The following is a 16155-nucleotide window of genomic DNA, read 5'->3' as shown; positions in this document are numbered from 1 at the left end:
GAAAAGGTGCCTGAGGTTTTCCCCTATTATACCCAGTGGGTCACCAAACATGCAGACAAGGCCCCCCCATTAAAAAAAAAACCACCTCCTTTCCCCTGTCGGCAGAGGCCCGTGAGGGCCTCAACAACATCAAAGGCGATATTGTCAAGGCCTTGATGCATGCTGTGGACGAATCCATCCTGTTCCAAGTGGAGAGCGAAGCGGCCAACTTTGGCCTGGCCACCGCACTTAACCAGGCAGGCAGACCCATAAGCATTTTTCTCCCGCACTCTCCAAGGACTCGAGATCTGACACTCCTCCATTGAGAAGGAGGCCCAGGCCATCGTTGAGGTAGTACAGCACTGGAGGCACTGTCTTGCTGGCAAATGATTTGCCCTGCTGGCTGTCGCTTTCATGTTCAATATTAAGAAGCGGGGTAAAGTCAAGAACAACGAGATTCTGAGGTGGAGAATCGAACTCTCCACCTACAACTATGATATCTTGTACGAGCCCGGAAAGCTCAATGAGCCTTCAGATGCCCTGTCCCGAGAGACATGTGCCAGTGGGCAGATAGACCATTTACAAGCCCTCCACAACATCTTCTGCCATCCCGGGGTCACCAGGTTCTTCCATTTCATCAAAGCCCATAACCTCCCCCATCTGGATGAGAACATCAGGACAATGACCAGAAATGGTCAGGTCTGTGCGGAGTGCAACCCACACTTCACCCACCCAGACAGGTTGCATCTGATCAAGGCCCACCGGCCCCTTCGAGCAGCTGAGCATGGATTTCAAGGGACCCCTGCCCTCTCCGAACTGGAACATGTGCTTCCTCAACATCATTGATGAGTACTCACGGTTCCCCTTTGCCAGTTCCTGCCCGGTGCTGCCACCATCATTAAAGCCTGGTGTAGCCTCTTCACTCTGTTTGGATCTCCCTGCTATATTCATTGCGACCGGGGGCCCTCGTGCATGAGCGAGGAGCTGAGCCAATATCTGCTGGCCAGAGGTTTCGCCACGAGCAGGACCACCAGCTACAAATACCGAGAGAATGGCCAGGTGGAAAGGGAGAATGCCACCATCTGGAAGGCCATGCTCCCACTGGCAACAGGTCCTCCATGCGATCAGATCCCTCCTGTGCACCACCACTGATGCCATCACATGTGAAAGGATGTTTCCCTTCCCCAGGAAGTCTGCGTCGGGGGCCACACTGCCATCTGGTTGACATCCCTAGGGCCAGTCCTGCTCCAGAAGTATGTAAGAAGCCTTGTCCGACCCACTGGTTGAGAGGGTCCACCTCCTCCACGCCAAACCCCTAATATGCCTATGTGGTGTACCCAGAGGGGCGCAAGGACACTGTGACCGTCCGGGACCTGGTGCGCGCGAGGGACTCCGGCCGACCACACTCCACAATCGTACACCACATACCATGGCACCTGACCCCCCGCCCCAACTGTCTCAACTCAGCCGCCAGACACCCCACCCACCAACAATGACCAGGAGTCAACTGCTGAACCACAGCTGGCCCTACGATGGTCACAACGGCAGACAAGACCACAGGACAGATCGAGATGAGGAGGAATTTCTTTACCCAGAGGGTGGTGAATCTGTGGAATTCATTGCCACAGAGGGCAGTAGAGGCAGGTTCACTAAATATATTTAAGAGGGAATTAGATATATTTCTTCAGTATAAGGGTATTAAAGGTTACGGAGAGAAGGCGGGGACGGGGTACTGAACTTTAAGATCAGCCATGATCTCGTTGAATGGCGGAGCAGGCTTGAAGGGTCGAATGACCTACTCCTGCTCCTATCTTGTATGTTTCTATGAATCTGTGCTGGATGTGAACCCACTTCATGCTGCTGGACTTCTTTTCAAAGAGGGGTGAATGTGGTGGAACCACTGATAATACTGTTCGTACGTGTATGTCTGGCCCGCCCCTGTGGCTCCTCCCCCATCGAATCCCCTAATAAAGGTGGCAACACCATAACCCCTCCCCCAGAACAAGCTCGGGTCTCGGGTCAGCAATATGAGGTGAGCCTTCTATTTACAGTCATAAAAGCCTCTCAGTCTGGTAACTTCTAGTCTTACCCCTGACTTCTTCCCTAAACTTCCCTCCCTTCACTTTGTACACATGTCCTCTGATATTTGCTATTCCTGCCCCGGGAAATAGGTGCTGTCCGTCCACTAGGGCAGCCTCTCATAACCTTGTCGACCTCTATCAAGTCTCTGCTCATCCTACGCTCCAAAGTGAAAAGTCCCAGCTCTGGTAACCTTGCCTCTTGAGACTTCTTTCCAATCCAGGTAACATCCTGGTGAATCTCCTCTGTACCCTCTCCAGAGTTTCCACATCCTTCCTGTAATGAGGTGACCGGAACTGAACACAGTTCTCCAAGTGTGGTCTCACCACAGATTTGTAGAGTTGCAACATGACCTCTCTACTCCTGAACTCAACACCCCCCCACCCCCACCCCCATTAATGAAGCCCAACATCCCATAGCCTTCTTAACAATCCTATTGACGTGCAGCAACCTTGAGGGATGGTTGGATTTGGACCCCCAAGGTCCCTCTGTTCATCCATACTGAGCTTCTCTCAAGATTAGACTCCAATGTGAGGATCCTGCAGTCCAGGAGATCGGTTCACTTCTGTTTGCCGATTCCGAGAAGTCATGTGCTTTACTTTGCTATTTTTAAAATGTTTGACTTCTAGCACAGTAGAAGCCGATCCAGCCATTTAAACCCATGCCGACTGATTCGACCTACAGCCCCCCTTGGAGGGTGGGAGGAAACCGGTGCACCCGGAGGAAACCCATGCAGGTCACGGGGAGAACATGCAAACTCCTTGCAGTCAGCGTGGGATTTGAACCTGGGTCTCCGGCGCTGTAACCGGCCTGCCCTCTCTCCTACCCCTTCAGCCACAGTGTTGTCACCTTCCCTGCTCTGTTATGTACAGCACTCAACTTCAACCCAGTATTGTAAGTTAAAGATTTTGACACAAGCTGAATCAACATCCTTACCTCACCCCCAGCCCCCCCTATTCCCATACCCCCTCTTTGGAAGGTTAGTCAATCCCCTTGATAGGAATTGGTGTAAGTTTCCAGCAGGCACTTCTGCAGACATAAAAACGGAGCCATTGTCAGGGACTGTTTCTGCTTCTAACATGGGCCCGGAGTCTGGATTTGAGTTTTCTCCATACAGGCAAAATGTGCCAGATTGAGTTCAAACCCTGTTTCCCTCCGAATTTTGTGTTCAGCTGAAAGGTCACCAGAGTGATCAGGGAATGTCGTTTGCTTCTTTGTGGGTTCATTTCAGACCACGATGCGAGAGGAGTTATTTGGGATCATATGTCCTGGACTGTGGCCAGAAATGGATTATCTGCAGATTGCAGAGTGGAATTCTCCAGCCACGTGGCTGTTGGAAGCGAATTGCATTCCAAGGGAATTAGATCATTGGTATTTCTCAATTTAATTTGGTTTTGTCCAAACTTTCAAAGCAAAATTAACACTGGCTGGTGAAGTGTCCTCCTCCGTCAAACAACATGGCTCCCCCTCAACTCAGCCTTCACCCCCATATCCCTCATTACTCACATATCCGCCCTGGCTCCCTCCACCCCCACGTGCAACAAGGACTGGATTCCTCTTGTCCTCACCTACCACCCCACATCCAATGGGATGTTAGCCTTCATTAATTGGGATATTGAATACAGAGTCGAGGTGTCATGTTGCAACTCTACAAATCTCTGGTGAGACCACACTTAGGGTATTGTGTTCAGTTCTGGTCACCTCATTACAGGAAGGATGTGGCCTGGATTGGAAAACAAGTCTCATGAGGCAAGATTGGCAGAGCTGGGACTGTTCTCTGTGGAGCGTGGAAGAATGAGCAGAGACTTGATAAGAGGTTTACAAGATTCTGAGAAGCAGAGGTAGGGTGGATAGGCAGCACCTGTTTCGCAGGGCAGGATCAGCCAACGCCAGAGGATATGTGTACAAATTGAAGGGAGGGAAGTTTATGAGTGATGTCAGGGGTAAGTATTTTTTACACAGAGTTGTGGGGGCCTGGAATGCCTTGCCAGGAATGGTGGTGGAGGCTGAAACATTAGGGGACATTTAAGAGACTCTTAGACAGACTCGTGGATGGAGGAAAAATAGAGGATTACGGGGTAGGGAGGGTTGCGTCATTTTTTTTTGGAAGGAAGATCTGAGTTGGCACAACATCAAGGGCCGAAGGGCCTGTACTGAGCTGTTCTATGTTCTAATGTTATCAAGTTCAAGGTTATGCCATTGGAATGTATAAGTACAACCTGACAAAACAGCGTTCTCCAGTCCTCAGTGCAAAACACACAGACACACAAGCAGACATAACACAGAGACAGACAAAGGGTACCTATATAAGTCCAACTCCTGAATAAACAGGAAGAGTAAAATGTTGCTGCTTTATCTCTGAACCAACCAATCTCTCTCTATAATGGTTGTTTAAAGGGGAGAGGTGGGGGAGGAGGCTAAGGAACTGGAGAAGTCGATGTTAAGGCCATCCGGTTGGAGGGGGCCCAGACAGAAGATGATGTTGTTCCGTCAATTTGCGGGTGGTCTCAGTTCGTCAGTACATGAGACCATGGATAGGCATGTTGGTCAGGGAATGGGGCGGCGAATTGAAATGGGTGGCCGTGGGCTATTGGGGCGGACAGGTCCGAGGTACTCAACGAAGCGATCTCACCCAGTCTGCGCCCATTGTCTCTGATGTTGAGGAGACCACAATGGATGTGGGATGGTGCTCACCTTCCCCCACACCTTTGGAAGGTGGAGAGGGTGGGGTGGAACTTCACGGAAGCTGCTATTTCCTGTCTCTGTTTAGCTGCATCTTTTCTGCCTCTATTCCCGTGATCGAACTTCTTCTCTCTGTCAATAATTAGGAAAATAATGACGGCTCTCCCGGTTGTTTGTTGGACTTGTCTCCTCCTGAAATGGACGACCCCTTGAACACCTGTGCAAAAGGCAATCCCTTTCGAGATGAGGCCACCGCTTCTTCACTCAGCTTCTTCCCCACTCCTGATCCCAACCCTTTTGGAAATGATCCTTTCTCCGAGCCTAACCAATCAGTACCTCATTCTGTTGATTCTGGGAGACCTACCAATCAGAAAGATGGAGCTCTGGCTTTCCCGACCGACACCGGCAACGCCCTTGACTTTGACCAGCTGTCCAATCCAATCGCGGCAATCCCCAAGGTTGACTCTTTGCCCTGGGCACTGGACGGATTAGGAGGCCAAGAACCGAATGATGTAGTTAACAAATCAACACCTAATCCCTTTGTGGAAATCTCATCCATTGCTCCGGCTACGCACAATGGGTTGAAAGCCGACACTCCGAGTGCTCCAAACAAGCCGATGGATTCCCTGCTCGGACAAGGCCTTGACTCCATTACTCTGTCCCCTCCACCGCAGAGCAGCAAGGGAGGACGAGGCAGGCGAAATCTTCAGGTGACCAATCCTCTAACCCCCTTTCACTACTAACCTAACAGCCAGCGGTTAACACCACCATCACCCCGTGGTTCTCTGCCTTTGGTGCAGGTGGAAGTTCTAGCCTTGGATAGAGCCACAAACTTTGGAATCTCTGTCACTTCCCCAGGGGTTTTCTTGGGTTTGGAGCCCTAATTGCCTCTGGTGGAGTACCAAAGGTGATCTTCCCTCGATGACGTGCATGCTCTTGTCCCCACTGCCCTAACCCTCTCTGCCCCTGCATGTATAAATGTTGCATTTCGGTCTCCCCTTCTGCTTGCTGAGGGAATGAAGCTGCTTCAGACGAATCCCAGGTCACCAACGTCCAATGCAAGACACAAAGAGAGAAATTTTGGGAAGTTTTGGATTGCAGCCAGTCTCGGAATAATCCCCACAGCCCACAATCTCCCGTAGGGCACATGGTTGGGACCCCCCCAGTTCTGTTTTTTGCCCTGTGGTGCTGCATCTTCTTCCCTATGGCCTCTTGATGCTGGTTTGCCTGTCTCTTGCAGACTGCCAGTAACAGCATTGGTTCCAGTACCACCACGGTACAGACTCCCGCCCCGTCCGGTGTCGGCACCCTGGGCTTGTTCAATGTACCAGCCTCCACGACTCCACTGACCAGCACGGGTAAGCACCTTCTTGAGTGGGTTTGGTCAAATATTTATATACCATCTACACTCGTGTAACAGTCGATACCGCATAATAGTCGACCTCCACCTTTATTTTGGCCCAAAAATCTTGTGTTTACGTATAACCCACGTAAAAGTTAACGTCTGCTTTTTTTGGCCCCAGCTGCCCGTCCATCCGAGCTCCTCACGTCCCAACCACCCACCCATCTGAGTTCCCGACATCCCAACCGAGGATCCTCTCCCGGGCCGCCCGCCCATCCGAGCTCCCAATGGCCCAACCACCCACCCATCCGAGTTCCCGACATCCCGACCGTGGATCCTTGACCGGGCTGCCCGCCCATCCAAGCTCCTGACGCCCTGACCATGGATCCTCATCCGGGCCGCCTGCCCATCCGAGCTCCTGACGCCTTGAACAACGCAGGTATTTACCACGATCAAAAGTGCAACCCGTGTAAATGTGAACACCCCCAAATTTGACCCAAAAAATTGGTCCAAAATATTTGACCAGTATATTCAAACCAGAGGGCATGGATTGGGAGTAAAGGGGGGAAAGTTGAAGGGAAACATAAGGGGACATTTCTTCATGCAGAGGGTGGTGGGGGTATGGAATGAACTTCCGGCAGTGGTGGTAGAAGTGAGATCAATGTTAATATTCAAGGATAGGTATATGGATGGGAGAGGTGTGGAGGGTTGTGCGGGAGAAGAGGTTCAGCACAGACTAATAGGGCCGAATGTAATGTAAATGGTTATTCGGTAAATTCATTGCAGCATCTCCCTGTTATAGCTTTAGAATTAATGAAGTTTATATACAGGTGAAATGGAAATATTGCTGTAACTTCCCATGAACAATTTGGGTATAACACAAGAAGCCATGAAGGGGACCATAGAAGATATGCAGTTAGCTGAGCTCAGTGGTGGAGACAAGCCATTCTCAACCTTTCTTGCAGCTATGGACACTTCCCCCTACCCTCCTCCTCAGACTCTGCTCAGAGTTGTTGGGCCCCCCTCCCGATGAAGCAGTCAAGTTTTGGTTTCTTCCGTACATCTCTCCTACTGACTACATAAAAAACATTTATGTTGCGTGAGGTGAAAAGAAAACAAGGCTTTGACTGAAACAAGCTGTGGCACCCATGGCGGCAGCAGAGCGTGGGTTGAGAATGGCTGGGGTAGAGCAAGAAGGTTCAAGGACCTGCTGAAGGTTGAGAAAAACCACAGAGGCAGGTTCTGGCCCTTCTGTCCGAAGTTAGGCAAAAGGACATCAAGATTTAATCTATTGTTATGTAATAAAAACAAGGCCATATAACACAAAATTGCTTTTTGCCTTCTGTAAGGCAGACAGATTTGCCATCAGCAGAAATTGCCAGAAGTGCCTCTTACAGACAGAGAAAGAGAAGGAGAATCCCCCCCAGAGTCACCGAGTGTCGTGGCCACTGCCGATCATGGGCACCGCCATCTTGAGCGCAGACCCTGCGGTGGCGTGATTTTAAATGAAACCACCGTCGGCTCCTTCAAAGCCTGTAGGGAGCTGACGACTTTTGGGCTGGGCGGTCGGGACCCTCCCCTCCCTCCCTGCGGTGGCGCTGTGTCTCCGCTCCTCACTCTCCATGAGTCCGGAGCCGCATTTTTAAATGTCTCGCTGTGAGACAAATAAAAGGAAGTTTCAACCTTGAGGAGTGAGGAAAGGTGGCCAGAGTGAAGGAGCCTCGGGTGCTGAAGGCTTCCTGATGGTGTCGGAGGTCTGGATCTGGAGCCTCGTGGAGCCGATGGATCTGCAACAGGAGTTTGTGCGGCTGCAGAGGCTGTGGGAGGGCCAGAGGCAAATCCACGGACGCCCGGTGTCTCTGAAAGGTCTCTCTTTTGCTTCTCCTTCTCCTGTTCTGTAGGGGGCACTGGGCAATGCTCACGGTGGCTCTTTGTCTGCCTTGCAGCAGGAAGAAGTTAAAGTAGATCACGTCGATCACATTTCTCTTTTTTTGAAATAATTTATTTTTGATTTTCCAAGACTCTCACCAATCCAAAGGAACAGTACAATCTTGCTCAACAGAGTCCATTCCCCCTCCCCCAACACCCACCCCTCTCCCTTCCCTCCCATCCCCGAATACCTCAAGGAAAAGACAATGTAAATTAAACAACGAACCAAAAATCTCTGATTCCCCGACCCTTGAAGGAACCAAATATAAGCCCAGAGTTGCATAAAGTAAAATGAAAAAAAGATACTGTTGCATGTAATTATCTGGCCCATTGGCCGATTGTACCTGTACCCACTGGCTCCTTTATAAAAGTAGCTGTTCCACAGCCCCCTCCTCGAGCGTGACAGTCAACCAGTAGGGATGCGCAGTTGCTCTTCTGTGAATAAAAGCCTGTTGGCCTCTCCACAATGGTCTTTCGAGTAATTGGTGGTGCATCAGTTTTATTGACTCGAGAACAACGGTCATCCCTACTGTTTTCTGTTTTGTTACATGGTTGTGGTTCTGTCTAACCATATAATATTACAGCACAGAAATTCAGGTCATTTGGCCCTTCCAGGCTGTGCCAAACTCTTATCTGTGCACCTGCCTATATTTTGATCACACCTTTTGAAGGGCTCAAGCCCGAAACGTTGGTTATGTATCTTTATCTTCATTGTACAACAAACACTGACCTGCTGAATTTCCCCAGCTTTGTGTTTTTACTTGGAGAATTGTGTTCAGTTCTGGTCACCAGGAAGGATGTGGAAGCTATGGAGAGGGGGCAGAGGTCACTCACCAGGATGCTGCCTAGATTGGAGAACGTGCCTTATGAGGCAAGGTTAACAGAGCTGGGACTTTTCTCTTTGGAGCGGAGAAGGATGAGAGGTGTCTTTGGAGATCCACAATGTTATGAGTGGCTTAAATGGAATAGACAGTCAGCACCTTTTTCCCAGGGTGAGAGTAGCAAACACCCAAGGACATCTGTACAAGGTGAGGGGAGGAAGGTTTAAGGGAGACGTCAGGGGTAAGGTTTTTTTTTACACAGAGAATGGTGGATATTATGACATAGACCAGCAGCAATAGAAATTCACCAAGACAACTACCTGGACTACACATCCTCACACCCTGTCCCCTGCAAGGACTCCATCCCCTTCTCTCAATTTCTCCGTCTCCGCCGCATCTGCTCCCAAGACGAGGTCTTCCAGTCCAGAGCCTCTGAAATGTCTGCCTTCTTCCACAAACATGGCTTCCCCTCCACTACTATTAACTCGGCCCTCACCTGCACCTCCTCTATTCCCAGCTCATCTGCCCCAGCCCCTCCCCTAGAAACAATAAACACGGAATCCTCCTCGTCCTCAACTACCACCCCAACAGCTTCCGCATCCAACACATAATCTACCAGAATTTCTGGTACAGGACCCCACCACCAGACACATATTTCCTTCTCCTCCCCTCTCAGCCTTCCTTAGGGTCCACACCCTCCGTGACTCCCTTGTGCATCCTCATTACAGGAAGGATGTGGAAGCTATGGAGAGGGGGCAGAGAAGACTCACCAGGATGCTGCCTAGATTGGAGAACGTGCCTCGTCTTCCCTCCCCACCCATCGCCCACCCCCCCCAGCACCCTCCACTCCGGTCGTAGGAGATGTAATACCTGCACCTCCCTCACTACGGTCTGAGGTCCCAAACAGACCTTTCAGGTGAAGCAACATTTCATCTGTACCTCCAAAGAGCTCATTTACTGCATCCGGTGCACCCTCTGTAGCCTTCTCTACATCGGAGAGACCGGTCACAGATGAGGAGATCGCTTGGCCCAGCACCTCCTCTCCAACTGCAACAAAAGCGACCTCCCCGTAGCCAACAATTTCAATTCTGAATTACATTCTCAAGCTCATATGTCTGTCCATGGCTTTTCATGCTACCCCGCCCTGACCACCCTCAGATTGGAGGAACAAGACCTCATTTTTCATCTAGGCACCCTCCAACCCCAGGGCATGAACATTGAGTTCACTGCATTCCATTTATCAGCTTGCCTTTTTTCTCCCCTTCCACCCCCCTTCAATTAGTCATTCCAGTTCCTACTTCCCTTCTCCTCCTAGCCTAGACACCTCTCCCCCACATCCTGTGGTCCTCCCCCCCCACCTATCATCTCCCACCCTTACCACCCCCTCCCCTTCCCCCTTTTGTGCAGTCATCTCTCATGTTCCCCCGCACCTTGATGAAGGGCTCAAGCCCGTAACATTGGTGATGTATCTTCACCTTTGCTACATAAAGGCACCGCTTGACCTGCTGAGTTTCTCCAGCATTTGTGTGTTTTTTCACTTAACCACGGTGTCTACAGAATCCTGTGTTTTATCCACAAGACAATGATATCTTCAAAACAATAATAACTTAATAATATAAAATTTCATACTTAACTTAAGATCTAAAGAGCATATCGTTGAGTCCATTTGGGTAGAGATAAAGAATAACAAAGGGAAAAAATTAGTGGTGGGTGTTATCTATTGCCCACCAAATAACAATAGTTTAGTGGCACAGGAAATAAATAGAGAGATAAGTGAGGCATGTAATAATGATACGGCAGTCGTCATGGGGGACTTTAACTTCCACATAGATTGGGAAAATCAAGTTGGTCGTGGGAGTCTGGAAGAGGACTTCATAGAATGCATCCGCGATAGCTTTCTTGAGCAGCATGTTAAGGAACCCACAAGAGAAAATGCTCTCCTGGATCTAGTGTTGTGCAATGAGATAGGTAGAGTAGATGATGTAATAGTCAGAGAGCAACTGGGAAATAGCGATCATAGTACAATTGAATTTCTCATTCAGATGGAAGGGGAAATAGTTAGATCTAAAACTAATATATTAGGCTTAAACAGGGGTGACTACCATAGGATGAGGGAGGAATTGGGCAGAGTGGACTGGGAGCACAGGCTCATTGAGGAAACAGTTGAGGAACAGTGGAAGATTTTCAAAGAAATATTTTGTAATGCTCAACAAAAATATATTCCGGTCAGGAAAAGGGCAGGAAGGGAGGGAAAAATCAACCGTGGTTAACAAAGGAAATGAAGGAGAGCATAAAATTGAAGGCGCAGGTGTACAAAGCTACAAAGAGCAGTGGGAAACTGGAAGATTGGAAAAACTTTAAGAGACAACAAGGGGTTACAAAGCGGGTAATAAGAAATGGGAAAAAGGATTATGAAAGTAAATTGGCACAAAATATAAAAAAAGAAAGCAAAAAAATTTATAAATATATAAAACGGAAGAGGGTGGCCAGAGTTAACATAGGACCCTTGCAGGATGAGAAAGGAAAACTGGTAGCAAAAAATGAGGAAATGGCCGAGGCATTAAACAAATATTTTGTGTCAGTCTTCACAGTGGAAGACACGTCCAGCATGCCCAAGTGCGGAGTTAAGGATGCGAATGTTGGGGAGGGCCTTGATAAAATAGTTGTTACAAAGGAAGTAGTGATGGAGAAACTAATGGGACTAAAGCCAGACAAATCACCTGGTCCTGATGATATGCATCCAAGGGTTCTGAAGGAAATGGCAGAAGTTAGAGTTGATGCATTGGTGGTCATAGACCAAAATTCCTTGGATTCTGGGCAGGTCCCGGCAGACTGGAAGACAGCAAATGTCACGCCACTTTTTAAGAAGGGATGTAGGCAGAAGACTGGAAATTATCGGCCAATTAGCTTGACGTCTGTAGTTGGAAAAATGCTTGAAGTCGTCATTAAAGATGAAATAGTGAAACTTTTGGAAAGGGAACTTTTGGTTTTAGAAAGGGAAGATCTTGTTTGACAAACTTGTTAGGATTCTTTGAGGATGTAATGGGTGCGGTGGATAGAGGGGAACAGGTTGATGTATATTTGGATTTTCAGAAAGCATTTGATAAGGTGCCGCACAAGAGACTTCTCAGTAAGTTACAGGAAAGTGGAGTCCGGGGAAGTCTATTGGCCTGGATTGAAAATTGGTTGTCTGACAGGAGGCAGAGAGTCGGGATAAATGGGAGTTTTTCAGGTTGGCAGAGAGTGGTAAGTGGGGTGCCGCAGGGGTCAGTGTTAGGCCCACAACTGTTCATCATTTACATTGATGACTTGAAGGAGGGGACAAAATGTGGTGTCGCCAAGTTTGCAGATGACACCAAATTGAGTGGAAGAGCAAACTGTAATGAGGATATGGAGAGTCTGCAGAGGGATCGAGTTAAGCTGGATGAGTGGGCAAAGATCTGGCAGATGGAGTACAATGTTAGTAAGTGTGAGGTTATCCACTTTGGCAAGAAAAATAAAAGAGCTGAATATTATTTAAAGGGTGAAAAACTACAGCATGCTGTTGTGCAGAGGGACTTGGGAGGGCTTGTGCATGAATCGCAAAAAGTTAGGTTGTAGGTGCAGCAGGTTATTAAGAAGGCAAATGGAATGTTGGCCTTCATCGCGAGAGGAATTGAATTCAGGAGTAGGGAGGTCATGTGGCAACTGTACAAGGTACTGGTGAGACCGCACCTGGAGTACTGAGTCCAGTTCTGGTCTCCATATTTGAGGGAGGATACACTGGCTTTGGAGACGGTCCAGAGGAGGTTTACTAGGTTGATCCCTGGGATGAAGGGGTTGACATGATGAATGATTAAATCGTCTAGGATTGTATTCGCTCGAGTTCAGAAGAATGACAGGAGATCTTATAGAAACATATAAGATTATGAAGGGTATGGATAGGATAGATGTAGGAAGGTTTTTTGAGCTGGCCGGGGAAACTAAAACGAGAGGACACAGTCTCAAGATTCGGGGGAGTAGATTTAGGACAGAGACGAGGAAAAATAGTTTTTCCCAGAGAGTAGTGAATGTTTGGAATTCTCTAACCAGGGAAGTGGTTGAGGCTGCTTCATTAAACATATTTAAAATTCGGTTAGATAAATTTTTACATGATAGAGGAATTAGGGGATATGGGGAGAAAGCAGGTAAGTGGAGTTAGGTCATAAATTAGATCAGCCATGATCGTATTGAATGGCGGAGCAGGCTCGATGGTCCATTTTTGGCCGACTCCTGTTCCTACTTCCTATGTTCCTAACTATAAACGTAATGTGCAAGTGTGGGTGGGTGGGTGGGGTGGGGGAAGATCCCAAACTATTATAGTTTAGATGCAATTCTGAAGAAATTATTCAAATTTAAAGTTCAGTCTTGGAAATCGTTTGTGCTGAAACCCAGAGTCTTTAAACTGTTGTTCAAAAACTCTCAAACTCACAAATTCTTGTAGAGTTGCTTTCAGAGAAATAGTCCTTCATACAAATTACTTTTTTTTTCCAATTCCCCTCTTGGAGGTTGTGGAACTTGTGATTTCCATGATTATTTCCAAGGCAAGGTTTGAATGAAATGAAATGACCGTTGCAATAGCTGCAGTGGGACTGCTCTCTTTTGACCAAGAGGGACAGCCAAAGTGGCCCTTTTCTTTGAAGCCTCTGCTTCTGTGCTCCTTGCCCGACAAGGGAGAACACAACAGTACCTTTCTCACTGAAGGTTCCTGCAGTGACTTCAGACGATCTCGTTCATAACTATTAGGAGATGTTTTATTAAAGTGCCTTTTTCACGTGATGTCACTGTTGGCTCTATTGGAAGTTTCTTCAGAAATGTGGGTCAACAACCAAATGGTCTTCTGTTTGACCGGATGGCTTCCCGAGTGAACATCATTGTTTCAGGGTTCAATGGAGATCAATAATCAGACTACTTAATGCTTTGAAGTAGCAATCAAACTGTCTCTGAGCAAACAGACTTCCATTATCCAATGATATAAGCTTGTTTACAGCTGGACATAGGGGACACGTTAGGCGTTTTTATGCTGCATCACCCGGGTAGTCCTCCAGGGACCCTGGTGCAATTAGTTGGCTAAATGGGCTTCCAGCACCTTTCAAGCTGGGGGGTGGGGAAATCGACCCATTAAATTACCAACATGGTGATTTAAGGGGGATCCCGCCCCCGCAATCATGTGGTAGGTGACACATCACGCAAACTATCAGTGGTCAGTCTCCCCCACCAGCTGTCAGTTGCCCACCCCACCATCAATCGTGCTCCTCCCCAACCCGTGGTGGCTGACCCCTCTGTCGCCCTGCGGCAGCCAACCCCTCTGCCCCCATGTCAGCAACTTCAGTCGTCCCAATTGTGGCCACCTCCGTGGCAGCAACCCCTCTCTTCTCCCCCCCGCCCCGATCATGGCAGACACTTCAGCCGGGGTCTCCCTTGCGCGCTGACATCGCAGGAGTAACTAGGTCAGCCATTTTTGTTTTCAAGCTGCTGGTAGACGAGACCTAGATAAGTTTAACTGGGTTAAATGGCAGGGACCCAGTTGATTTTGGAGCCTGCTAACCAGGTTGGACTCTTTCAAGCTGCCTTGTGAGTGGGGCGCTAGCTGGCAAGGCAGCTTGAAAGTGCTTCCTGTCTCTCAAAATGGTGTCCTCTGTGTGTAAGTGTCTTTGTGTGTGTTTCCCTGTTTAAACCCATCCAGTAACTTTACTAAGAAATATATGTATATTTTGTAACCTGAAGATTAATAATAGCACAAGTCTGTCAGAGACAGTAGGTCCCTGGAATGCCTTGACAGGGATGGTGGTAGAGGCTGGTACATTAGGGGCATTTAAAAGACTCTTAGACAGGCCCATGAAAGGTGAGATTGTTGTGGAGTAGGTTTACGTAGGTCAGCACAACATCGTGGCTGAAGGGCCTGAACTGTGCTGGAATGTTCTATATTCTAAAATTTAAAAAAATTGTGTAAATGGGTGGTGAACAGACAGGAGCTGAAGGACCTGTGCCCCTCACTCTGGGATTGGTCGTCTGTAACAGGACGCCAGATGGAATTGCTGATCAATACAATGATGGGAAAGATAAGTGGACAGATGCTGTGAGTTGTCTCCTGTTAGACTGTGAGTTTGCTGTCATGTGGACAGCTCTGTCACTGGACTTGTGCTCTTGTTGTTGGCAGGATACTCGGTGCTTGGACAGACCACGTGGGGACAGCCTGCAACCATGCCTCAAAGGCCTCTTCTCGGCACGCCAACCCCGTTCGTCCAACCAAGTGTCTTTGGCGGTAGCCCAGGAGCCGTCTGGAGCCAGCAGCCCTCGTTTGGAGGCACACCACCTCCCTCTGCGTGGGGTTCACTCTCCCTGCCCCCTCCCATCTGGAGTCAGCCCCTTCCCCAAGCCAACCCGTTTGGGCCCAATATGTTTCCACCATCCCTCCCGATGATGCAGCCAGCGGGAATGGCTTCGGCGTCCCCGCCTCTGCCCCCTCCGCGGCCTGCCCCTGCCCAGGATGCCGCCAAGCCCCAGGTCAGTGCCTTCACTGCCTTGGACCCACTGGGAGACAAGGAGAAGAAGAGCGTCAAGGAGATGTTCAAGGATTTCCAAATCGCCAAGCCGCCAGCCATCCCAGCCCGGAGAGGGGAGCAACCCACCATCCCTGGGACCTCAGGAGCCTTCGCACAGTACTTTGGCACGAAGGTGGGCGTTGCACAGGAAATAGCCGATCACGATGACTTTGACATCACTCAAGTCTCTCCTGCAACCAACGGTAATGGGCTCGGCAAACTGGGGCGTGGGTCCATGGTTCTGAGATCTAGCACGATGGCTGAAGTTGGTTATGGCTGGGTGGGGAGAGGGACAAGTCAGTTCTGCAACACTGAAAGGCCATTGGGCCCAACCCATTCATGCTGACCAAGTTGAATGCCTGAGCTAGTCCTGCTTCTCCCATAGACTTTTTAGCGTGGCGGTTAGCGCTACACTGTGACAGCGATCAGGACTGGATTTCACTGTCTGTAAAGAGTTTGTATGTCCTCCCCCTCTCTGTGAGGGCCTTTACCCCAGGAGCTCCGGTTTCCTCCCACTGTTTGAAACGTACCAGGTGTCCTAGGTCAATTGGGTGTAGTTTGACGGCATGACTCATGGGCTGAAAGTACCTACTACCCTGTTGTATGTTGAAATTAAAAATCTTAAAAGCACCTCCTTGCTCATGTCTCACACTTGTTCCTGCCTCTAATACTGCCAGCTCCAGAAGATATAGGAGCAGAATTAGGCTATTCCAAAGAACATTACAGCACACAAATAGGGCCCTTCTAATCTGTGCCGAAC

General features: G+C 48.9%; 1 protein-coding gene across 6 annotated transcripts in view; it reads left to right on the top strand.

Moving 5' to 3' along the window:
* Positions 1 to 16155, top strand: part of dab2 (DAB adaptor protein 2) — a 192381-nt gene that overhangs the window by 158165 nt on the left and 18061 nt on the right. For 5 of the 6 annotated variants that reach the window (XM_069883919.1, XM_069883929.1, XM_069883940.1 and 2 more), the window contains exons 10-12: positions 4887 to 5450; positions 5981 to 6098; positions 15011 to 15598. In XM_069883919.1, the coding sequence (XP_069740020.1) occupies positions 4887 to 5450; positions 5981 to 6098; positions 15011 to 15598 (1270 nt within the window). The remainder of the gene's footprint in view (positions 1 to 4886; positions 5451 to 5980; positions 6099 to 15010; positions 15599 to 16155) is intronic. The other variant, XM_069883951.1, reaches the window with a different exon arrangement.

The sequence above is a fragment of the Narcine bancroftii genome, chromosome 1 (assembly GCF_036971445.1).
Source record: "Narcine bancroftii isolate sNarBan1 chromosome 1, sNarBan1.hap1, whole genome shotgun sequence".
In the NCBI taxonomy this organism is placed as follows: Eukaryota; Metazoa; Chordata; class Chondrichthyes; order Torpediniformes; family Narcinidae; genus Narcine; species Narcine bancroftii.
The sequence above is the reverse complement of the archived record's forward strand: the minus strand, read 5'-3'. Positions and strand labels throughout refer to the sequence as shown.